The following is a 25984-nucleotide window of genomic DNA, read 5'->3' as shown; positions in this document are numbered from 1 at the left end:
AAAAAAAACACCATTTCTTTATGACAGAAGAAAGAAAGACATGAACATCTTGGATGACAAGGGGGTGAGTACATTATCTGTAAATTTTTGTTCTGAATGTGTGCAGGACAGATGGATTCACCTTTATATCCTCCTGAGAACCAGAAAAAAAAGATTTGTGAATTTAGTTTTTTTTATGCCATTACATTGTTTAGATCATTAAAAAAATATTGAAAATTTGCATTTTTCAAAATGGTATTTTATTCATATTTTATTCTATGTCCTCTAATGAGGACACTAGGACTCAGTTTTCCTAAATATAAATAAAATGGCATGAATAGACATTAAAAAAGGCAAAACAATTGGATTGTTTTATACCAAACTTTCTTTATGGATGATTCTCATCTATGTTATAAAAAATATTTGATATACCATTTTGTGCCATACAATATGTGTGTAAAAATTTCCATAAACTGGTTTTCCCATTAAAGACAGTGCATCTAAACACTGTATCTAATTTGCATATTAATGTGTTGCTGTTGGGACAGGATGTTGAAAATTTTTTCCTATTCAATTCTTATGTCTCCCAAAATGCATAATAACAATGATTTTATTCCTGGTGTCCTCTAGAGTGGACATGTATGAAATGATGTCCTGTTTCATAATAGGAAATCATATTTGGATTTGAAAACCCATAACATTTTCCTGAGATGTTGCTTTATGATAAACAATTTTGAAAATTATTCAGATGTAAATGATAAGTACAAAATATTATCATATTTCCATAAGGATGTACAATTTTTCACTAAATACATTTTAGCCACCTTTAAAGGCCAAGGAAAGGGTGTGCTCATGGTCATATCTCCAAACATTTGGTATCAAAACCCTGAATGTGCTCTGCACAGGACATCCAGGCTTAAACTTTGACATGTGAGTTCTCATAAAAATTCACCAAAATTTAATGTCCACTACAGAGGCAAAAACTCCATAGCTGGGTCTCAGGATTAGGGTTGCCACCCGTCCCTTAAAATACGGAATAGTCCCGTATTTGAGAATGAAATTGCGCGTCCCGTTTTGAATCAATACGGGACGGGTTTTGTCCCGTATTTTTTATAGTTTTTTCTAAAGCAGCGTCTCATGCAGTTAATCAATGCGGTAAAGCCAGTCGCGGTTCAGAAAAACACGGTCAAGCCAGCCGTGATTGATTATAAGTGTGCGCGCATATTACAGTGATTACGGTAGTTTCAGAAACAACACAGAGAGAACGTGCTTGCAGAGCGCTTTTCATTTAGACACCCAGGACTGAGAGATAATACTACAAAGTGCTCGTGAATTTTTACTTACTTATTTATTTGCATTTCAGCTTTAATATCCGTGCTATTTATTGGTGTAATTTTCGGTTCTTTTCTGAGAAATGGGACATTATTAGACTTTAGAGTCTAATAAGTAGAAGAAAAAAAACAAAAACAATGATCAGTTCTTATTCAGGACGGCCATATTATATGCAAAACTCATATGAAACCTTTTTACTGCAGCATTTTGAGATATGGGACATTATTACATTTTAACGGGGTATATAGACCCCATTTCTAAAAAGTAGAAAAAAAACAATGATCAGTTCTTATTCAGGACGGCCCATATTACTGCAGCATTTTATTCAGGACGGCCCATATTATATGCAAAAGTCATATGAAACCTTTTTACTGCAGCATTTTTGAGATTTGGGACATTATTACATTTTAACGGGATATATAGACCCCATTTCTAAAAAGTAGGGAAAAAAAACAATGATCAGTTCTTATTCAGGACGGCCATATTACTGCAGCATTTTTTAGATGACCCCCCCAACCAACCACCTACCCCCCCGAATGCGTCCCTTATTTTTGGGTCTTAAAAGTGGTAACCCTACTCAGGATGATATAGCCTATGTATCTAAATGGAGTACAACTAGCCAAAAGCCCATAACAGAATGTACTCTTTTTCTGGTGCCAAAGCTTATGGTAATATTATACACCCATATATATTTCTTGTATTGATATTTTATTTGATACTCCATCAATAGTCGGACAAACTGTCCGAAAGAGCTATAGGGAGGTATTCTGATTTTAGGAAATACTGTCTATCAAAATGCATAAAAAGCAGACCATTCTTGGTTTAAAGGAGTAGTTCACTTTAAGAACAAAAACTTACTGATAATTTACTCTCACCCCCTTGTCATCCAAGATTTTCAGTCATAAAGAAGTTATGTTTTTTGAGGAAAACATTTCAGGATTTCTCTCCATATAGTGGACTTCTATGGTGTCCGTGAGTTTGAACTTCCAAAATGCAGTTTAAATGCAGCTTCAAAAAACAATCCCAGCTGAGGAAGAAGGCTCTTATATAGCGAAGCCATTGGTTATTTTCAAAAAAAAAAAAAAAAATTATATATATATATATATATACTTTTTAACCTCAAACACTCGCCTTGTGTAGCTCCATGTGAACTGTGTTTTCCTCAAAAATCATAATTTCTTTACAACTGAAGAAAGAAGGACATGGACATCCTGGGTGACAAGGGGGTGAGTACATTATCATTAACAATTTTTTGTTCTGGAAGTAAACTACTCCTTTAAAGGAATAGTTCACCTAAAAATGGTCCTCTGCAGTGAATGGGTGCCGTCAGAATGAGAGTCCAAACAGCTGATAAAAACATCACAATAATCCACAAATAATCCACACCACTCCAGTCCATCAGTTAACATCTGGAGAAGACAAAAGCTGAAACAAATCCAGCATTAAGAAAGACCTTTTTTAACTTTTAACTAACCATTGCTTCTTGCTAAAAATCCAAGTACACCATCCATAATATCACTTCCTCCAGTGAAAAAGTGGTCTGGTCTGAATCAGAAGAGAAATCTGCACAGATCAAAACAGCTCTAAACAAACATATATCAGGATTTTGATGTGAGAAACAACAGGAGGTAGACTTTAAACATCTTAATGATGTATTTGTTTGAACTTTTGTCTTCTAAAGATGTGAACTGATGGACTGGAGTGGTGTGATTACTTGTGGATTATTGTGATGTTTTTATTAGCTGTTTGGCCTCTCATTCTGACGGCACCCATTCACTGCAGAGGATCCATTGGCGAGACAGTGATGGAATGACTCATTTTTCAAAATCCGGAAACAAACTCCTCTACAGGTTCATACAGGGTGAGCTAATTGTCATTTTGGGCTGAACTATTGCTTTAATCTTATAATAGACGAGATGAGAGCTGATTCTCTCACTTGTCACTGTATAATGTATGGTGCACTATCCATCTCTACTTATAATAAGACACATGCATTGCATTCAATTTATATTTAAATGCATTTATTTTATTAATCCTTCTTATTTACAGAAGTAGGCCTACTTCGCAACTTATTTGTCTCTCATGCAACAACTGATGAAAGCTTTTACATTTAAAGCCCCAGTAGACAGTATTATTTGTCCTGATAATATTAGCTCTATTTCATCAGCTGGTGTGTTTAAGCGTGTTCTGTCAGCGAAGGTGTCAATGTTTAATCCTCAGTTTTGTACACAGAGTCTATGTTTATTTATTACAAGTAACTGGCCATTTTGAGCTGCAGTGTTTCATTAATATCTATTTTGATCTACCTTTGTTTGTTTGTCTGTATATTGATAAACAGATACCCTCAAGATGTTTCTCATAAATAAATCTGAACATACGATGTGCATGAACATGGCACTGATGACTTCTCTGACGATTATGAAAACAAACACTGTTTTCTCAAGAATAATAATAACTGATGAATCATTCACTATAAGATCAGAAACTGACTTTTAACACCTGTAGCAAGCACAAATAAGGGCGTTTCACAGTTTCACTGCTGGTAACACTATCAGTGCTGCTGAGCTCATCAGTAATTCATGCACACGCACAAACAACCTGCGGTTTGTCATTAAAACTGCATATGTAACCTATTGGGTTACACACATCTTCAGGTTTAATTGCATATGTCTGCAATAACCCTCATTAATCTGCATCAGCGCTACACTCCAAAAAATGTTTTTCTTACTTAGATTTTTTCTGTCTTTCCAGCCAAAATATCTAAAAATTCTTAAACAAGCATGATTTTCTAGAAGAGTAAAAAAAAAAAAAATCAAGTCAATGGCAGATTATTTAGCTTGGTCTAAGCAAAAACACTTAATTTTGACTTGTTTTTTTTTCTGAAAACAAAAAATAATTTTTACTCTTCTAGAAAATCCTTCTTGATTTAAGAATTTTTAGATATTCTGGCTGGAACAAGACAAAAAATCTAAGTAACAAAATCATTTTTGCAGTGTATCTGTTAAAGTCAAACCCACAGCACTTCATGCAAACAAATCAATGAGTCTGTGCACTTACATAACATAATCATAATTTTACACTTGTGCTCACATAAACTCATAAACATTTCATTTGCCTTTATTTAACCAGGAAATAACTCACTGAGATTAAAAATCTCTTTTCCAGGAGTGTCCTTTACATTTAACAACAAGATTACAACAAACATTACAAAGACAGCAAATAACACATGAAAAACAATCACACACAATTTGGTTTCTCTCTAAATTACATAATAAAGACTTAAAATAATTATATGACACCAAGTTTTGTAACTTCATCTCCTTTTGGAGAAGATTCCAATCTGAAGTGGCGGCATACTTAAAAGAAGTTTTACCAAGTTCAGTCCTGACAGGAGGCACACAAAGATTATATTCTGATTGAGAACGTAATGAGTCATTTTTAAACAAAGTCCTTCGTATAAGACAACAGAGATAAATTGGTAAACAACCTAAAATTGCCTTATATATGATAGATACCAGTGCATTTTTCTGTGGATACTCAAAGAAGGCCATGCCGCTTTTTTATATAATTCATAATGATGAGTTGAAAATTTACATCCAGTTATAAATCTTAGAGCTTAAGATTCATCCAAAGATAAAATAAGATAAGAGTGGTGCATGCTGATAAACTACATCCTAAACTACATTTCTTTGAATGAAAAACAGACTTATTTCTAAAATAAAAGCCAAGCTGCTTCTTTATTTACTTTTTTTTTTTTTTTTTTTGCAAATACTTAATATGTGAACCAAAACGCAATGTGTTGTTGGTAATAATTCCCAAATATTTGTATTCCAACACTGAGGTAACTTGGCTCCCCTGATGAGTTTGGAGGACAATAGGGTTCTCTGAAGAAGTTCTAGAATTTGAAAATAACATACAGTTTGTTTCGTCAACATTTAAAACCAACTTCAAAGCACAGAACCTATTTTGAACATGCAGCTGAATGCTGTGTAACTAGATATTATTCCCTGGGTTTGCACAGGTCTATCAAAATTGAATTCTCCTGACATGAGATTTCCATGAAAACTGAACATGCAGATTGTCAGGGTTTATGTATGGAGTGTTTGCTGTTCATCTGAGCGTGGAGAGGCCGGAGTGACCATGGAGACTGTGAGCATCTGTCAAGGGCATGAGTGGGTGCGTCTGAGCCGTTTCCACTGAACTCGACCCGCATGACTGTTTACACTGCTAACACGACAGGTTATGAGGCTCACAACATCTCACACATTCTGCAAACACACCGAAAACACCGTCCAGCAGCACAGCCTTCTGATTCTACACTGGAAAACATGCTTTTCTTACTTAGATTTTTTCTTGTTTCCCGACAAAATATCTAAACATTCTTAAATCAAGAAGGATTTTCTAGACAAGTAAAAATTATTTTCTTGTTTTAAGAAAAGACTAGTAAAAATTAAGTGAGTTTTTGCTTCAAACTAGCAAAATAATCTACCAATGGGGTAAGAAATATAATCTTGTTTTTTTTGTTTGAAATAAGATTTTTTTTGCTTACTCCATTGGCAGATTATTTTGCTTGTTCTAAGCAAAAACTTACTTAATTTTACTATTTTTTTCTGAAAACCAAGAAAATCCTTATTTTTGATATTTTTGGCTGGAAACAAGACAAAACATCTAAGTAAGAAAAGTATTTTTTGCAGTGTATCAGCCGCTTCAGAGCTGAGCGTTTCCATTGACATAGGAGTCCTGTCATAGTAACCAAACAGGTGTGGCACCTCCGCCAGGTGTGTTTGACTATCAAATAGCAGAGGGAAGCTGCTCTCGGCGCATTTACAGAGTCTGTCAGCAGCAGCCAAAGACGACGCCGAGCAGAAGGGAACCAGACTACATGAAAGGTAAATACGTAACTTTAATTTGCCTTTGTTAAGAGAAGGGATCTTCATGTGTTTGTGTTTTAACTTGGTGGATTAAGCTCATTCTGATTCTGAAATCTAGATTTGACAATGCTCTGGAAAAGCATCTTGATGGATTATAAGTATACCGGTCTAAAGAGTGACCCTGCTCTCGCTCTCTTACGCAAGTGTGACATTAATGTCCTTGCTCTTAAAATTAAAGGGTGTTTTCACAGCGATGCCAAAGAGGAACCATTTTGGTACCTAGAATTTTCAGTCTTTAGAAGAACCATTTTTTCTTACTGTGAACAATGTTTTAATCATCTAAATCAGTAGTAAATCAGTACATTTTCTGGAGACCTCAAGACTGCACATTGCATTTCTTCTTAATTAAACACTTGATTCAGTTTATTAGTAGAGAATCCAAGAGCTGAAATGGGTGTTTAAGTAGACATGCAAAATGTCAGTGTTTGGGAATCACTGATCTAAAAAAAAACCTTTTCCACTATAAAGAACCTTTTGTCCAGTGGATGTTAAAAGTTCTTCATGGAACCCTTTATTTTTAAGTTGTAAATTTATATTTTTATAAAAAAAAAAACAATTCTCTCTGTATAGTGGACTTCTATGGTGCCCCGAGTTTGAACTTCCAAAATGCTTCAAAGGACTCTAAACGATCCCAGATGAGGAAGAAGGTCTTATCTAGCAAAACGATCAGTTATTTTCTAAAAACAAAATTACAATTTATATACTTTTTAACCTCAAATGCTCATCTTGTCTAGCTCTGTGTGAACTCTGCATATTCCAGTTCAAGACAGATAGGGTATGTCGAAAAACTCCCATCTCATTTTCTTCCTCAACTTCAAAATCGTCCTACATCGCTGTTTTACCTTTTTTGTAAAGGGCGTTTGATCTTCTTTGCCCGTTCACTTTATAAACACTGGGTCGGTACTACCGCAGCGATGTAGGACGATTTTAAAGCTGATTTTGAAGTTTTTTAACATACCCTAACTCTCATGAACAGGAATACACAGTGTTCAGGTAGAGCTAGACAAGACGAGTGTTTGAGGTTAAAAAGTATATAAATTGTCAATTTGTTTAGGAAATAACCGATTGTTTCACTAGAAAAGACCCTTCATCCTCAGCTGGGATCATTTAGAGCTGCATTTAAACTGCATTTTGGAAGTTCAAACTCGTGGGCACCATAGAAGTCCACTATATGGAGAGAAATCCTCAAATGTTTTCTTCAAAAAGCATCATTTCTTGGACGACAAAGGGGTGAGTAAATCATCTGTAATTTTTGTTCTGAAAGTAAACCTCTTTAACTCTTCATTTCTTTCAGACTCCGCCGCAGCCCAATGAAACATGAACTGGGGATTCCTGGAGAATGTGTTAAGCGGAGTAAACAAGTACTCGACCGTCATCGGACGGGTCTGGCTCTCCATCCTCTTCGTGTTCCGCATCCTGCTGTACGTCGCCGCCGCCGAGCAGGTGTGGAAAGATGAGTTCAAGGACTTCGTCTGCAACACGCAGCAGCCGGGATGCGAACAGGTTTGCTTCGACCACTTCTTCCCCATCTCTCAAGTGCGCTTATGGGCCATTCAGCTGATCATGGTGTCCACCCCGTCGCTGCTGGTGGCTCTGCATGTGGCTTACAGGGAGCACCGAGAGAGCAAGTATAAGAGGAAGCTGTACCAGGATAAAGGCAGCATCGACGGAGGGCTGTTCTTCACCTACATCATGAGTCTCATCCTCAAGACGGCCTTCGAGGTGGCCACTCTTCTGGCTTTCTACTTCCTGTACAGCGGCTTCCACGTTCCCCGGTTGCTCCAGTGTGGAGAGAGCCCCTGTCCCAACATCGTGGATTGCTACATCGCAAAAGCCACGGAGAAGAAAGTCTTCCTTTATATCATGGGCTGTACGTCCATACTGTGCATTGCACTGAATGTGGTGGAGATGATTTATATCATATCTAAGCAGTGCTGGAAGAGCTTCAGTAAGAGATACACTCCCGTGCATGAAAGAGAGGGTCGGCCTCCATCCACATTCACTCTCAGTTCTCCGCAGCCGCTAACCATGTCTAAAGAGGAAGGGCTTCATTCTGCGCCGGCTGAAAAGGAAAACCTCACACTTGCTGCTGCATGAACACTTGGGGCTTTTAATGCATGATAGAACAGAAAGGAATCACAAGGACAAGTGCAAATAACAAACTACGGTCACATGGAGCTATGTTAGCATGACAAACAGATGAACTTTCAAAGGGGAAGAGAAAACACTTCCCGTATCTTGTTATACTATATTCAGGGCAGAAGTTCTTCTGTTATTTAAATATCATCTAGTCACATTAAGCGTCAGTTTCTTTTAAACGAGAGTGCCAACCTGTTTGACTAGCTGGCGTAAAAACTTTAAAGCCATTTTCCTCAGTTTCAGTGTTGGCGTAGTTACTGCACTTTGCCTTTGGAGGGCAGTATAGTGCCCCTGAGTTTGAACTTCCAAATGCAGTTTAAATGCAGCTTCAAAGGGCTCTAAACAATGTCAGCCGAGAAAGAAGGGTCTTATTTAGCAAAACAATCAATTATTTTCTAAAAAAAATGACAATTTATATACTTTTTAACCTCAAATTCTCGTCTAGCTCTGTGTGAACTCTGCATATTCCAGTTTAAGACAGTTAGGGTATGTCGAAAAACTCCCATCTCATTTTCTCCCTCAACTTCAAAATTGTGCTGATCTTCTTTGCTATATTCAGGGCAGAAGTTCTTCTGTATATCATCTAGTCACATTAGACGTCAGCATGCCCTCATACTCACAAACCATCAACGAAACTACACAAGATGACAAAATACAGCTCAGATGACATTAAATACGGGTTCATTTGAAATGAGGGTAAGTTTTAGGGTTGCCAGGTTTTCACAACAAAACTCGCCCAGTTGCTACTCAAACTAGCCCAAAAGTAGCCTAATCGCCTTTTGAAGGCGGTCCCCCAGTAAAAATTGCATTCCAGGGGGTAAAATAGACATTTTTATTATTCAGACTGTCATGTTGATAATTTAGCGTATTGTTGGGCATGTGAAGCTCAAGGTAATAATCATATATTTATTTTTATTTGATAAATAATTGAAGCACTGTCCAGTTGTAAAACCAGAACTTGACAGCCAAGTGTCTTTAACTACTATGTAGTTACTTTTAAATCAATCATTTGATATATATTATATAGTATATTTTAATAATGCACTAATTGTCTACGTTCAAGTTTTCCATTGTACAGCTTTCTGTAGTTACATTTGCAATTACACACCCTTAAAACCATATCCTACGTCAACAGCAGCAAAAGTGATTTGCAATGCAACATAAGTACATTGTAACAAACCATTCATTATTTTTGATGTAAGTGCATAGTAGTTAAAGACACCTAATATAAAGTGGCAGCAACTGTATGTACAAGGACTTTATTTTCAGTGTTTATTTTACATGTCTAAAATAAATAACCTTGTCAGATAATCATGGTGGATCAGTGTGTTATTAAAAACATTTGGTGTCTTGAGAACAAATACAAAAACTAAATGACATCTACCACTATGCTGCCCTCCATAGGCAAAGCGCAGTAACTACACATTTGGTCAAAATTCAGTTAAGGCTTAAAATGGACTTTGTAAAAACGGTTTTGTCTTTTGGCAAAGTCTCCTGGTTCAATTTTGTCCCAGAGAAACGAGTGTGTTTCAGAGAAACAAGAGTGTCAACATGTTTGACTTGCTGGCGTAAAAACTTTAAAGGCATTTTTCTCAGTTTCCGTGTTGGCCTAGTTACTGCACTTTGCCTTTGGAGGGCAGTATGGAGTTTTGACATTTACAGTCAATGTCAACAGATGAACTCTTTTTGTTTACATGTATATGGGTCATTCTATAGAATTGGTTCAAAACAGTTGGAAACATTTTGAAAAAAAAAAAAGCCTTTTTCAATGTTATGTATGCAAATTGCATAATATCCAAGGTACACATTTCTAGTAATTGTGCAGTTAATTCTCATTTTGTATTTTCAGAAAGTTTTGGAATATTTGTCCACTCCCCAAATGTGTCACTACTGAAACATAGTAATATTTAATTTAATAAGAAGAGTTATATTCAGGGTTCCCACTTTAATCCAAATGTATGACTATAAAGCTGAATTTCCATGACCTATAATAAATGGATCCATCCATTTGCAAGCTTTATTTACTTGTTCACAGATGTTTTTAGTACAAAAACAAACTTTTTTTTTCTTTTTTGCTTTTACCCATTAAATGCACTTTGATATTTTTCTGTACTATTTCTACAGAAATTAATTTATGGGTTTTATGCTTTCATAACCATAACCTAACCATAACAATCAGCAAAATGCAAAAAAAAAAACAACGTAATAAAACTAAATACGGTGTAGAAAATTACATTTTGATAAATGGAAATATAAATATAAAGAAACGTTCAATGTCTGGAACAGACCTTTGCATATTGACCTATTAAGATCTTGCTTACATCTTCCTTGTAAATATAATGTAGTCAAAATATTTCATCAAAGTTGTCCAAAGTCAAGAACGGAGATCGTTTGGGTTTTAGGACAACTTTGATGAAAGGTTTTGATCCACTTCAAATGTTGACTACTGTATATATTTTTCTATTTTAATAAAAAGTTTTCAGAGATAGATCAACAATTTTAACATTACTTCAAGTGTGATTTATGAAATGTGTTGTATTTTGAATCCAATTTTTTTTTTTTTTAATCATACTGATTTTAAACTTAAGGATTGATTAGTTTGATTATACATGAAACCAAACACAATCATAACATCTTACTTGATAACTCAGTATATTTTATTTTTGAAAAAACACCACGTTTCGGTCGTGACTGCATATTTTTGGGATTGTCGGTAATGCTTCTGCTTGTATTTTTCAGATTTTTGAACACTTTTACCTCAAAATGATTCGTTCTATCTACTCAGCATGTAGCTATGAGAGACACATGAATATTTCCCAATCACAAATGTAGGGGTGTAGTTAAAATCAGTCTCAGCCAATAGACTAAAGCAAACACTGGTTCGGTCGTGACATGGAAATGCGGGAATTTTTTTTTAACAAAGTTTCATAATTTACAAATAAAATACAATTTTTATTTTTTAATTTCACTGAAAAAACCTAAAAAAGAAAACATAAATGGAATAAAATGCAAAAACTTATTTCAGTTTTTCATAAATTAAAATGTAGGGTTTAGGGGAGCCACCTCCTAATTGCAAGCACTCACTAAATGATGATTTCATATATATTAAGCTTACTAATATTTTAAATATTATGCTGGGTCTCAAAGGATAATAAATATATAAATATATCTTGCTACTCATCTAAAATGTATTTACTGAAACACTTTTTATATATTTTTCTTTTTTTGGTTGTGGGATAGCAGTTTGCACAAATTCTATAGGATGGCCAATATATGGTATAATATATAAAATATTTACTAAGCTGAACTTTCAAATTCATAATCTGTGTTGACAGCATGCAAGGATGAGACCAACGCAGAGTAACAAAATGCAAGCTGTATTAAATTGGTTGCTATTGATTAACATACAGACTGCTGGTGGCAGTAGTTGATCAAAGAGCCACACACAACATTATTGACAAATTTCAGATTTACAAGGTAAACAGGACCAAAACAGTACGAATTATACACAGCACTACATAACATCAGAATTGATAATGATTCACTTTCAGCTGGATAGAAAAAAGTCCAATGGAATATTAAAAAGTACGCGTCTATCCAACACTCAAAAAGAAAAACAAAAATTCAACTCCAAAGGCAACAGAAATGTGCTGAACAGCTTCATAAGGACATACATGCTTTAGAGGTATTTCATCATCTACTGCAACTATAAAGTGAGCTTAACATACACAGTTCTGTTAAGTAATAAACATCGCACTAGGGACCTTTAAGATAGTGGGCGTGTAGTGTTTTCCAGATCATCAAACATCCCACAGCTCCTCGATCATTCAGCATTCACGTCCAACTAGAGATCAACTACTAGTTACAACTAATGATTGGGCACTGGTTTGCAGCAAGTTCGCGATCAACCTTATCCTGAGTTCAGACAACGCCACACGAGGGTCTGTACATTAATTCTCTTTTCGAAGGATCACCGTGGGTCGCATTTCATGAAGCTGCTTGAGAAGAATTTCAAAGACACCCGAAAAAACTTTTTGCACCTCGAAGGTGACGTTGCCGAGAGAGGTCAACTTCTGGGGATTTTTAAACTCGACAAGTTTCAGGACCTCCCTCGAATGCAAATTGGCATCCGCTCTTTTGCACACGACCGTCGCGGTCTTGAGGTGGAACGTTGTTTTTTTGCGCGCATTTCCGTTTAAGGGTACCGTAGCTTTTCTCTTCTGGGATGTCTTTGACTCCTGCAGAAACTGAAGGAAGGACACCTCAAATCCCATGGGCTTGAACGAGCTCAGCGGCGTGTTTTGACCAGAGCCGTCTTCCTGTGTCACGGTCGTGCTGGACGACATGGAATCAGAGTTTAAATCCACGTAATTGACTGCAGAACTCCTTGACGTTCTCAGTCTCGTCACCCGTTTAGGTCCTAATGACTTCTTCGATCCACTTTCCCCCTTGCGTGGACGTCCTCTCCGTCTCTTAACTACTACGGATATCTCCGAGCACGTGTCGGTAGAAGGCTTTCCGTCGGACACGTCGGCATCCTCTGTGCTCTCTTTCCCAGACGTGGGCTTCGAGAACTCGGACTCACTCTGGTTAGGCTCATTCTCAGTCGTCTCGATGGAGCTCTCCTCCGAATTTTCCGTGTCGTCGCTTCTGGGAGCGATGCGCTTGTATCTGGATCTGGGGATCTTTTTGCAATATATGAAGTTGCTCCTCTGTTCTTCCAGGTACTGTTTTGGGAGTCCATGCTGGAGATAATGTTTCATTATATTTCGCTCAGAACTGGTCACCGTTTCGCAACCTTTTATCATACAAGCGTACTGCAGTTGTAAGCGTTTGGTGCACATCGCAGAGGCTTCTTCCTGTGTTTTCAAAAGGGGTTTCCCATATTTGGTCCAGCTATTTTTAGTAGGTTTTCTCTTTTTAACAGGTAACTTTTTAACGGGTTTCTTGTTAGTTTCTCGGTTTTCTTTCTCGACAACTTCAATTTCGTACTTGCGGGGGCGACCAAGTTTAACCCCGCTCTTGCCTTCTCGTGGGTTCATGAGCAGGCGTTTGTACACATCTTGGTGTTTCTTCATGGTGTGTCGCAGTAGATTTGACCGTGTGCTGTAGGCGCATTCGCATCCCTCCACCGGACACCTGAACATCCCCTCCACGGGGTCAACTTTTGAGATCGTGGTTTCTTTATGCTCTTGATCGACATGGTTAATGTACTTCCAGAAAGCAGTGAAGGTCTCCGAGCAGTTTGGCTGATCACACTGAAACCTGCCCAGGTTGATACTGCACATCATGGCACCGGCTTTCTCAAGGGGTAACTTGTGGAGCATAAGGTAGTGCTGGAGCAAGTCTGGAACTGACTGAAAGATACATGAACAGTCTTTGACTTGACACCTGAACTCATCCACCTCCTTGACATCCCCATCCAGCTTGTCATCATTCTGTTCATTTCTATCCTTGTCCTCTGCCTCCTCTTCGTTCTGTTCATCTTGGCTGTTGACCTCAAATTTAGGCAATTCAGACTGGTGCACAGCTTTATAATGAAGGATCAAATTGTGTTGAATTGTAAAAGCTGCCACACAGCCCTGGTGAACACAACGGTAAGGCCTGTAAGGGCTAAAAACGTCATCGGTCTCTGATTTTTTCTCTTTAGTCTTTTTAGGAGATTCTTTCGGCTTTGCCACTCGAGGCTTGCTAGGAGGTTTGGGCTTTTTGTCCAAGGACTGACTTAGAGCTTGCACTGGTGCTGATGGATTCTGTGTAAAAGGGGCCGTGGGCAGTATCTCCTTTAATGGGGATGCGTGGGTCGGACCAGAAACTGGGGACGTTGTGGGAACCCATACTTTTGCCTTCTTATCCACTCGTGGAGTCACTGAGGAACGACCAGCCACAATCACCGATGGCTGAAATGGCGTCTGATTTGGCAGAGTTACTGTCGGAGTTCCCACTTCAAGACTTTTGCCTTGAGACACAAAAGCAGATTGCTGGATGAGCGACGGAGTGACGCACCGTGATGTTTTGACATTATTTTCTCTAGCAGAGCCTGATGAACACGTAACATGGTTCTGCTGTTGACGTGCATCCACAAGTGGAGTGTTTTTAACTGATTTGGGAATTTCTGGCACTGGACAAGGACTACCTCTATCACTCTCCAGGAGCCTGTGATTGGACGGAGACTTAAATTTCATCTTCTTTATTTCTTCCTGTGTAAAGTTGTGAACCGACACATAATGGGCTTTGAGGTTGGAGTTGCGTGTGAAGGCCTTTGAACATTTTTGACAGTTGAAAGGGGCAACATTAAACTGGTCTTTCATTTGAGTAAGCATCTCATCTGTGTAATTATGCAGCTTGACAAGGTGTTTAAAAAGAGCGTCTTTTGTCATGGCACTGTAAGTACAACCATTTGCGTCACATGCAAACGGTTTCACATAAGTTGGTATCGCAGCGGGTAAATCTTTGGACTCTGGTTTTTTAGGCTGTTCAACACTCACTGCAGGACTTTCCACAGTTGTGGTTACCTCACTGATTTCTCTGTCTAGGTCTAGCTTCTCAAGAGCTTTTTGGATTTCCAACACTTCATCCACTTTTGTTACAGGTGTATGGTTGGGCTGATCGTTGACAGCACTTCCTGAAAACGCAGATGAAATGGTGTTAATTAAGCTATCATCTGTGCTCACGTCATCAAATTGTGAAAGAGTCTCGAGTGAGACTTCAGCTGCGTTTCCCACAGGTTGCTGATCACTTTGAGCTGCATTCTGAATCAAGTTTGCAGTACGCTGTGGATCCCCACTGACGGGACTTGCAACAGACATTTGTGAGCAGGAACTGTCAACACTCGATCCACGTGGCAAGCTGCTTTTTTTGTGAAAGTCTCCAGCCAATATCTGTTCACGTAGTCTTTCTTTGACACTCTTTTCAGACACCAGGTTTTGAGCAAGACTTGCCATGGATGCCAGAAATCCATCATTTGATAAGTCACTTGAATTGCTGTTGGTTGTTTTCTCCTTGATATCTTTTATGTCGTTCAAGGTTTCAGCTTGAAAAATTTGACTGACATGATCCGATGAGCCACTATTCAGGCTGGATGTAGACCGGTCATCAGCCAACAATTGAGAAAGTAGAGGATCGCGAACACTCTCATTAAACAGCTGATTAGACATCTCAGAATAGTTTGCTGGTAACTGATGTTTGACACTACCAGTGTGCTGTATGACACTAGTTTCTGACATACGACCGCTCTGAGCGTATGGACCACAGGGGTTGGAAACCGTCTGCTGTTCTTGTCCAGAACTCGCACAGAGATTCGACAGGCTTTGCTTCAACACTCCTCCCTTCTGTTTGTCATTGCTAGTGTAGGTTCCGTTGGCTTGGGGAAAAGTGACATTCGGGAATAATTTTGGATCGAGAGGTCCCTTAGGCTGTGGAAGGTTCATGTACGAAGTCGACGCTGGATGAGGCGAGTTAAGAAGATCAAGAAATGAGCTGGGAAGATCTGCTGTCAGATCAGCTTCATCAAATGACTTGCAATAAGCTCGCTTAGACAAATGTCCTCCCAGAGATTTCGGACTCTGGAATTCTCTATAACACCTGCTGCAAATCCACTTGCCATCTTTAATAATGGCAGGCCATTTTGTTCTTCTACTTCGCTTAACTTTTTTGTTCTCCCCAACATTTGACACATTTCCAGTGTTACTCTGAGAACTTGGAGAACTCCCGTTTGATGGGGCAGCTTCATTTTTTACAAGTGGTAAACCTATAGTCGTCTCTCCAGATCCCTCCAACTTCACCAAAGACTGAGTACTAGTTATTGCCGAGAACGATTCATTGTTTGTTTGCTGCGGGTAAGCTGCCGAAGCATCTCTGGGAACCGAACTGTTCAAATTGTCAACGTACGAGGGCAACACAGACATTTGAGCAGATCCCAGATTTGCCTCTGCTACTGAATTAACGGCTGCCACTACATTAGGACTCATGACTTGTTGTGGTGAAATGAGATTGCCAAGTGAATGCAGACTGTCATCTGAGATGCCATTGAGTTTTTTAACACTGTCTGCTTGAGCTGGTGCTGGGTTAACATTAGGATTATTATGCAGTTGTAGAGTAGAATAGTTTATTACCCTATGCTGTGCATTGTCACTGGAAGCTGCACTCATGTGAGGAAAATGACTGCTAGAAAGTGTGTTTTGGGTCATTGACTGAGAATGACATGTCTGTTGTTGGTGTACTGAATTGTTCCTAGGGTCCCACAAATGGTCTGCTGGCATTTGAGGCTGATTTGTGCCATTTCCAAGCTGAGAGAGAACAATAGGATCTAATATATTGTCCATTTCACTAGTACGGATATGCGCTGGGGAAGCAGCAACGTGAGAGGAGACAGAAGGATAGTTGGTGTTTGTACAGTTGTTTGGGTAAGGAGAAGGCTGGCAAAGGGGATTCTGTGTCTGAACAACAGGACCAAGGACTCTTTGGGCCAGCTGTTGTTTTGGTTTGACTGAATTGCGGCCTCCATTTACAGATCTTGATGTGGGATTGTTCTTCTTTGCTAGTTTCCACTCCGTGTAAAAGTCCGGATGAACAGCCTTCATGTGCTTCGTAACACTTCTGTAAGAGCTGTAGTCTCGAGTACAAGTTTCATATGGACATTTGTGCCTCTCTTTGTCTTTCACCACTTGGACGATGTTCGTGTCAACCGGTTTCACCGATTTGTTTTCCAATACTTGTCCATTATTTGGCATGGAAGTTATTTTTAAAGGAAGTGTCTGAGAAACAGGAGGAAGCATCTGACCCAACGAGACAAGTGGTGTTGCATTGTGGGAAGCCTGCGTTGGAGTCGCCATGTTATTGTTATACAGACTTTGATAGGATGCTTGACTTGGAGGCAAAGGATTGGGATTGTACTGCCTAAATGCTTCATTGTTATTGTTGTATAATGGAGTAGCACCTGAATCAACTGTCTGCAGCTGACCATCAGTTGGTGGGACAGGCAGAAAGTCCTCTAATACACTCTGGTATGAAGAAGTAGATGGCATAGGATCTGAATCACTCATCAAGGCCTCCAGAAGAGATTCCTCTGGTCTGTGCTGATTTGGGTGAGGCACGTGAGTGCTCACAGCCGACTGGCCCAGATGGTCATTGATCTGATGGATGGGATTTGTGGGTTGTTGTTCAGGTTTACTTGTCCCATCTTGAGCCGAAACCGTAAAAGCATCATTTATCATATTTTCGACAGAATGCTTTATCACCATGCCAGATGGACGATCCACCTGAGAGTCTGTGCTATTGTCATTCAAATTGGTGACAGAGAGAGAGTCAGGCTGATCTTTTTGATTGGAGTGGTCTGGATGAGGTTCTGCTGGTTGAATACTTGGACTATCAGTGCCCTGGCCTTCCACTTTCTTGACATGACCTTCGGCATGGAGATCTAACTCAGACTGTGAATGAAACACTTTACCGCAGTCTGGTGCTCTGCAGGTGAATGTTTTGTAATGCTGTGCCTCATGGTCATACAGTTTGTATGCTTCATGAAAAATCTTGCCGCAGCCCGGAAACATACACTTAGCCTTAAAGACCGGGTGATCTTTCTTATGTATAATAAGTTCGGCATTGGAGTCAAAGCTGGCTTTGCAATTAAGCTGTATGCAGATGTATGGTTTGGTGCCACAGTGCATCTGGAGGTGATCATTTAGGTGATCAACACTGACAAACTGACGACGGCAATACTGGCACACCACTTTTGTGCTCTGCATTTCAAGAAATCGCTTAGCTTCTTCGTTGTCACCATGATCTTTTACATGAGCAACAAGATTGCGGAAATATTTAAATCCTCTCCTGCAGCTTTGGACTGGACAACTATTTCCTTCGCAAGAGTCACTGGCATCTCCATTGCTAAGTTTGTTGGACTGCCCACCACTGTTATTTTTTGTCTTTGTCTTGCGCACCTGATTTTCACTACTTTTAGCTTTCAGGGCAGCTATGACAGGAGCTGCTGTTTTGGGGTTGGCTAACTGCTTGGTAGTCTTCATTGCAGCGAGACGCTCTTTACAAGAAAGTTTCACATGCGATGCAACGTGTGGTTCAAGAGTCTCTCTCGTTTCAAATGTCTCCATACATATCGGGCAGGTGTAGCGCCCATCTTTGAAGTGAGTCTGCGCATGGCGCACTATTCGGTGACCGAGAAACTCCTTATCGCATAAAACACAGTACTGCATGTAAGCTTGCCAATTTCTAAATCTAGCCGAGACAAAACCTTTTTCTCTCAACTTTTTCATCTCTCTGTTCTTCTGCTTCTGATCTGCTATTTCATTTAGTTCATTCGTAGTATCCACAAAGCGCTGTGAGACATCCTTGAACTCCTCACTAAATATGCCGGTCTCTTCACCTAAGCCCTCAGGGTCACCGTCGTTCAGTTCATCAATGGAGGACACAATTGATGCCTCCTCACCCATAAGACCTAAACAGTGGCGTTTTAATGCCTTCCAGTTCCAGAACTCAGGATCAAAAGGCCACTGGGTTTTGAGGACTAAAAGGACCTCACAGCGCAGCGAGTTCGGTACTGGTAGATCTTCCTCGTCTAGCTTCTGGTCTGGCTCATTGTAAAGAGTTTCCACCGCATAGTAAGAGTCCACGGTTGGCTCCAGGAGAAACTCTGTTAGTTGGCAGGCCCTTTTGATCTCCAGGTCCGAGGGTAAGAGGCAGGAAAGGGTTTTGCAGACAGTGGCCGTGGTGGTTCCCTCGCACGATTCCAATCGCAGAGCTCGTATACAGATCTCAACGCAAGTCGAAAGTCCAGCTTTGCCAATCTGGTGATATGGAAAAGTAACGTTTAGTATTTAGCATCATGTTTAAAATGAACGACATGAAGTGAGAAAATAATAAGGCTCACCTCTGACTGGATGACTTTAATGAAAAAGAGCAGGTGGAACACAGTTTTAGACAGAAATGACATCTGACGGCATCGGTCCAAAAAGCCTTGCTCTGAAGTCTCTAATCGTTTGAGCAGTTTCCCCCAGAACAGAGTCAACTCCCTGCCAGAGAACACATGACATCTGTCAAATTATTCAAAAATGAAAGACAACACATAAAATTACCACATGTATGAAGCCTTTTTTTAAAGACATTTATCATAGCTGCAGCAAATTCTTATTTGCAATTTCCTCATTGCGACTTGCCAAGCACAGTAGGAGTCCTCTTGAAGAATCTGACGAGTCAAAAAACCCGAACACAATGTAAACGCAGCTTTCTCATCACCGTCAGCCTCAAGGTTGCAAATCATCTCTAAAGCATCTCGACAGTCCACTCTTGAGAGCTGAAAAGGTAAAGAAAGAAATCACAGATGCAAGTACTATTTTAGGCTTGTCTACAGAAGTATGAAAATACTCTTCCAAAGGCCTTAAGACAATCAAGCTTGAATTTACACCAAGTTGTACTTAGATTTAAGCTGTGGCTTATGAATACAATACACAGTAGTTTATATTCTCAATACACAGTTCACTGTCTTACCTCTTCCATCACAACATCCTGCGGAGCAGCAGTGCACAAACAAACCAGGTACATCTGCTTAAAGTGTCCCTTCTCCTCAAATTCAGAGAACTCAGCACAGGCCTTGGCCAGCGAGGCAGCCTGATCTACAAGGCTCTCTTTGATCAGGTGCTTCACTCGCATCCTCAGCAGTGTTTGTCCTTCCAAAGCGAGGAACTCACAGACTAGAGAGAAAATAAACACTTTTTAAATACTTGTGTAATACAGAATGACAGGTTAACTCTACCAAAATGTCATTTTTGACAAAGAAAGAAAAAGAGCTGAGGATAACGACCAGCACCTTTCTCTTGCGGCGGCATGTCATTCCTGAGAATGCCCTGCAGCGTGGGATTGGTCCAGACCCCTTGCTCTCGTGCAATGTTTGAGAGAATCATCAGATTGCTGACTCCCTTCTCCTGTCCCAGAGGATGGGCAATCTACACAGACATGACAGCACACAAAATAATGGATTAGGAACTATTACTGTAGAAGACAACAAAGCTGAACAATTCAAATACTAGTATCCAAGAACTTCAGTCTGGTAAATTTACCTGGACAGATGACCTGAACCTGTCCCACAATGCATCTGGGACATTCCGGGGCAGAGAAAGCAGCAACTCTGCACAACTCCTACAAAAATACTCATAACATTAAACTCAAATAACAGTAAAAAATACTAGAAAAGGGCAGACAGAAAAGATAATCAGCTTTTGTAAAGTGAATTACTAGTACACTTAAGTGCATACTTACAGTGAGAGCCTTTCAAGCACAACTGGCACCTCTTCACACTGGGTGGAAAGGTACGGGGACGCCTGCGCAAAGCTCAGCAGTGCAATGATGTAAACGTCCAGTACTGGTAACGGCTCCTCCTCAATCCTCCACAGACTGGCATACTCCACCAGTGTCTGCAATAAGTACAAATGCCCATGTCAATACAACAATACCAGCAGTTTGCCTACATTTGGCAGCACATTCACGTTTCTCGTTGGGGAAGGGCATTAAAACTTGAAAGTGACAGCGGTGGTTGATTAGAAAATGATGATCATTTGTGACCCTGGACCACAAAACCAGTCTTAAGTAGCACAGGTATATTTGTAGCAATAGTCGAAAATACATTGACTGGTTTAAAAAGATAGATTTTTCTTTTTCTTTAACGCCAAAAATCATTAGAATATTAAGTAAAGATCATGTTCCATGAATTTCCTACCGCAAATATATTAAAACGTCATTTTTGATTAGTAATATGCATTGCTAAGAACTTTAAAGGCGATTTTCTCAATATTTAGATTTTTTTGCACCCTCAGATTCCAGATTTTCAAATAGATGTATCTCCGAACAAACCATACATCAATGGAAAGCTTAATAATTCAGATTTCAGATGATGTATAAATCTCAGTTAAAAGAAAAATTACCCTTATGACTGGTTTTGTGGTCTAGGATCACATTTGACATAAAACTAAATAAAAAAATAAAAGAGTTAAGCGCAAGACATGCAGTGCCAATTTGTCTAAAACATAACATTATAATGAAAACACTACTGTACGAGTATTGTGAATTCTGTGTATTTAGTTGACTGTATTTTAGTGTTTTCAATTATGTTGGTTCGCATACATCATGCTGACTAGCACGGTCAAGATCACTTGTGCATTGGCATTATTTTGTGCTCTGCTTGTAATATCACTTTTATGTTGTTTTTAACTGTTAGATCTCATACAGGAGCCATTGGGTTAATTAACTCACTTAATTAACAGTGCTTGATTTTACTGTTGTTCATTTACTCTTCAGCTCCAGCTCACACAGCGCAAATAGCAATGCCTGGCATTGACTTTGTTATTAGAAACAATCATATTCCTTTGTTTCTTTTTCAGAAACTCTATTAATAAAAGCATTGTATTATTATAATGATCTGCATACTCTCACACATCGCTTTGATACTGTAATTGTGACTCGCTTATAGTAAAGACAAACAGTTTTGTGTAATGACTATATGCAGCTTTAAATGATCTCTAAATGTTTGGCTGCACTGTCTGCATGCTCCAAATGCCATGAAAACATTTTATTTTTAGGAATTCTCAATTGTACATTTTAGAGAACTGAATAGGGGTAATAGTCTGAAAACACAAATATTTTCATGTTCTCTGTTTTCATGCTTATCCAAACCTGAAAATTACTCAAATTCCACACTTTTCCCTAATGTGTATTAGGGCTGTGCAATATATCAAAATTATCGAAATATCGTAAATGTACATATCGCAATATGCATATCACTACAGCTTGCAAAATTTGGGGCAATACCCAAAACACAAAGACAAAATCACTCACTTCTCTTGCCTAAATAACTTTTGTAGCCTAAATAAGAATCAGTGCATACTGAATTCATAAAGTGAAGACTAAGCAGTGTTTTATTTTTCCTTTTTATTATTCAGTTCAGTTTAACTGATGTTAAAATGACATTAAGTAATGCTGAAGCAAAACCCTACTGTTCACTTTAAAAAGTTGTTGTAGACAACTGAGTAATCCACTATTTTGTAGGAGGTCAAAATGGCAATTTTCACCTTAGATTCAAGTTACAGGGGAGTAAATGACTTCAGAAAGATAGCAGCATCATTATCTTATTTTCACACAGAGATTGGTAGTAATATTAGTAAAATATGTTGACTTTAGCAATCTTTGTTGCATTATGTGCCAATAGCACTTTAAGTTATTCTCCAAAGTTTGCATGCCTGTAATTCAATAAGTATGAAAGATATTTGAATGCCCTTTTAGATATTGGGTCTTAATAAACTTTCTTGTTGGAATCTTATTTTTAATGCTCTATGACATTTGGTTTCAGAGATATTGGAATTTCAATATGGCTCCAGGAGTAAATCATTAAAATGTACACAAAAACCAAATGTGGGTCAGTTTGAAAAAATACAATACTTATTTTCTTTAAAAAAAAGGAATGTCTGAAGAACAAATAATGTTAAAACTACAGAGGTATCTCATTTCTTTCTGTCAAGACAAATGCATTGAACATACCAGACAGTGGCATAAATATTATAAAGATATCACAATATGATTTTAGATTCTGGTTCTTTATAAACTTTTCTTTTAGAATCTTAATTTTCAAGATCCTACATTGTTCAGTCCCAGCGATAAGGGAATCTCAATGAGGCTCCATGTCCAGATTGTTGAATGTTACCCATTTTCAGTGGTTGAAAACCAAATGCTGGTCACTTTATGTACAGCGGATACTTATTTTATTTAAAAAACGATGTCTGAAGAAGAAATAATGTTGAAATTAGAATTGTGTATTGTTTTGTAAAGACAAACAGATACTGGCATTTTGATATCGATATTCTGGGGCACCAGTTTGACATCGCTAGAAAGGTTATATTAACCATATCAACTGATATATACAACTAATTCCATACTACAAAACAGACATCCCCAAACACAGATGTCAGACATCAGGAGTATGACTCTAAAGGTCAAAGGTCATTATGACACAAGCTAAATTTATTCCTAAATCACATCATCAAACCTGCCTGCCTGCTTTGAAATCACTTGAACATGTACGAACCAAAGCTAAAGTTGACTAAAAGCTAATTTAAATATTTGTATTATACATCTTTTTTTTTAAATATTAATGTTTTCAAAGCCTCAAAAGAAATCATACAGGCCTATGTGATTACAAGTTAAATATAAATGAAAGACTCTGTCTGATTCTACATCATAAGTGAAATGAGCAGTGAATAATGAAGACAATTATGCCATTAATCATAATTACTGTATGACTAATCATATAATTTTTCAAAATGTGATCCTTGTGATAACCTCATTCATAATGCAGTAGTGCGCAATTACGGAGAAATAGATATTATTCACTGATATTGGATGCGTATTGGCCAATATACAAAATTCATTAGGATCTGTGAATGAGAAGTGGCATTGGTGGAATCTGTGGCAAACAGACACTGCAAGACCAACTTGTGATCGTTGTGAAAGCATCAGTTAAACGGGCTGAAAATAAGTATTGTTCTGCAACAGAATAAAAGACCATCGTTCATGTTAAAATCCTGAATTTTTTTAGTCTAACTCCATCTCTAGTAAGGGTTTACTGGGTAAATGATAGTTATTGTAACTCAGTCACTATGTGTAGTAAGGACAGACTGTTCACGGTCTAAAATCTCTCTCCACACACACAGCTGCTGACTGACTGCACATCAGAGAGAGCGTTTGACTGCTCACACTCCAGAAATGATTTAAGATCTAAAGTGTTTAGAATGTCCCTCAAAACAGTGAAACGCTGAGCACTGTGATATTCTCCAATCGCTGCCAGCTTTAACAGCAGCCTTCACTCTTATCCTGAGCTAAGAGAACAGATGAAACAATCTGTCTTACAACCCACTGACATCTACATATCACAGACAAACATCACAACAGATATATAGGTCAGTGGACCATCAGAGCAAAACACGAGCACGGCGACCCTCACGCACACTTAATGCGGTGGAAAAATAAACTTTGACTAAAGCACACACAAAGCATAAGAGCTCTCCAAGCAAACAGTCAGAGATTAAATTGATTTTAATTTCTTTTCTGAAGTTATGCTGTGCAGCTAGTAATCGATTATGATGGCATGCAGTGAGTGTCAAATTATGATAATGATGCAGATTACAGTAATTACATTAATAGTTCATGCTGATCCTGAAATACAGAAAGTGAGATTATAATGATGTGTAGAGCAAGATCATGTTATAATCTGCCAATCACTGTAGATGATCATGACAATAATAATGAAATGCTGAAAGTGGCATGTTATAATGATGTGCAGTGAGTTTCAGATTACAACATCATTGCACTTTATAATTTGCTAATCTCTGCATATCATTATAGATTATGATAATGAAAGGCTGTACATTTATTGAGGGTAAATCAGTGTAATCCGACACTAATAACCAGCATTGTCTACAAAAACTTTACGCATTTCATTTAATTTTCATGTGCAGCGTGCAGTAAAATACAGATTATGGTGATATGTGCAGTTAGAAGTAGCACGGGTATATTTGTAGCAATAGCCAAAAATATATTGTATGGGTTAAAATTATAGCTTTTTCTTTATGCCAAAAATCATTAGGATATTAAGATCATGTTCCATTAAGATACATTGAAAATTTTCTACTGTAAATATAAAAAAATAATAATTTTTGATTAGTAATACGCATTGCTAAGAACTTTATTTGGACAACTTTAAAGGTGATTTCCTCAATATTTAGATTTTTCGCACCCTCAAATTTGCAAATAGTTGCATCCTAATAATCCCAAAAACAAACCACACATCAATGGAACGCTAATTTATTCATCTTTTAGATGGTGTATAAATCTCAATTTAAAAAAAAATGAACCTTACGACTGGTTTTGTGGACCAGGGTCACGCAGTATATATTATAATGATGTCCAGTGGGTGACAGATGATGATGAAGTGCAGGAATATTGCACCGTTATGCCAAAGATGCGCAGTTAAAGTCACATTATGATAATGTTATTGATAATGATGTGCAGTGAGTGTCAGATGATGGCGGTGATCAGTTATGAGTGTGGCTCTGCTTCTGCAGTTGTGCGTGCGCTGCGTGCTTGTTTACAGTCCTGCGTGATGCACACAGCCTCGAAATCGACGCCGAATGACTGACTGACCCACTATAAACACGCTAGCATACCACAGAATTGTCTAAACCCATCTTACGTCGTCTAGCAGCAGTTCTCCTCGACGGGTTTGTTGCATTACCGTCGGTGTGTGCGAGTGTTTATGAGTGCAGCTGAGCAGCGTTGTGCTACAAGCAGCATTACGGAACGAATCTGCGCTCACCTGACAGAACTCATAGCAGTACTGCGACGCTCGCTCGTCGGGAGACTCCTGGCTGTTTTTCAGAGCCGCTGCTAGGGCTTCCAGTCGCGTCGTGAGCGCGTTTAAAGCGCTGGAAGGGTCGCTCCGCTCGTTGCGGTCCTGCTCGGCCTCCTCGTCCGCCATCTTCACTCCCAATTCCGCCGCGTACGCACAGCGTGTCACGTGACGCCCGATCGCTGTGCGTCCTGACGTAGTGGCC

At 38.7% G+C, this 25984-nt stretch overlaps 2 protein-coding genes across 2 annotated transcripts; one reads left to right on the top strand and one right to left on the bottom strand.

Annotated features, from left to right (window-relative positions):
- Nucleotides 1-7544: 7544 nt before the first annotated feature.
- gjb7 (gap junction protein beta 7) lies at nt 7545-8543 on the top strand. Its single transcript, XM_073853055.1, has one exon. The coding sequence runs from the start codon at nt 7560-7562 to the stop codon at nt 8337-8339; it is 780 nt and encodes a 259-aa protein (XP_073709156.1). The 5' UTR covers nt 7545-7559; the 3' UTR covers nt 8340-8543.
- Nucleotides 8544-11737: 3194 nt separating this feature from the next.
- On the bottom strand, nt 11738-25908 carry znf292b (zinc finger protein 292b). The gene is made up of 8 exons (XM_073853062.1): nt 25747-25908; nt 20646-20800; nt 20447-20525; nt 20197-20332; nt 19878-20080; nt 19543-19683; nt 19261-19398; nt 11738-19177 (listed from the first exon to the last, which is right to left on the bottom strand). The coding sequence occupies exons 1-8, from the start codon at nt 25906-25908 to the stop codon at nt 12332-12334; spliced, it is 7860 nt and encodes a 2619-aa protein (XP_073709163.1). The 3' UTR covers nt 11738-12331.
- Between the last annotated feature and the right edge of the window lie 76 nt (nt 25909-25984).

This window comes from Garra rufa, chromosome 13 (assembly GCF_049309525.1).
Source record: "Garra rufa chromosome 13, GarRuf1.0, whole genome shotgun sequence".
NCBI lineage: Eukaryota > Metazoa > Chordata > Actinopteri > Cypriniformes > Cyprinidae > Garra > Garra rufa.
The sequence above is the reverse complement of the archived record's forward strand: the minus strand, read 5'-3'. Positions and strand labels throughout refer to the sequence as shown.

Bases quoted from the DNA above. Each gene is read 5' to 3' on its own strand.
- gjb7 (XM_073853055.1), top strand. From the start codon at position 7,560: ATGAACTGGGGATTCCTGGAGAATGTGTTAAGCGGAGTAAACAAGTAC.
- znf292b (XM_073853062.1), bottom strand. From the start codon at position 25,908: ATGGCGGACGAGGAGGCCGAGCAGGACCGCAACGAGCGGAGCGACCCT. The intron at 19,684-19,877 runs GTAAGACAGTGA...TTACCTTTTCAG, and splicing joins AGGATGTTGTGATGGAAGAG to CTCTCAAGAGTGGACTGTCG. The intron at 19,399-19,542 runs GTCGCAATGAGG...TCTGGCAGGGAG, and splicing joins ACTCCTACTGTGCTTGGCAA to TTGACTCTGTTCTGGGGGAA.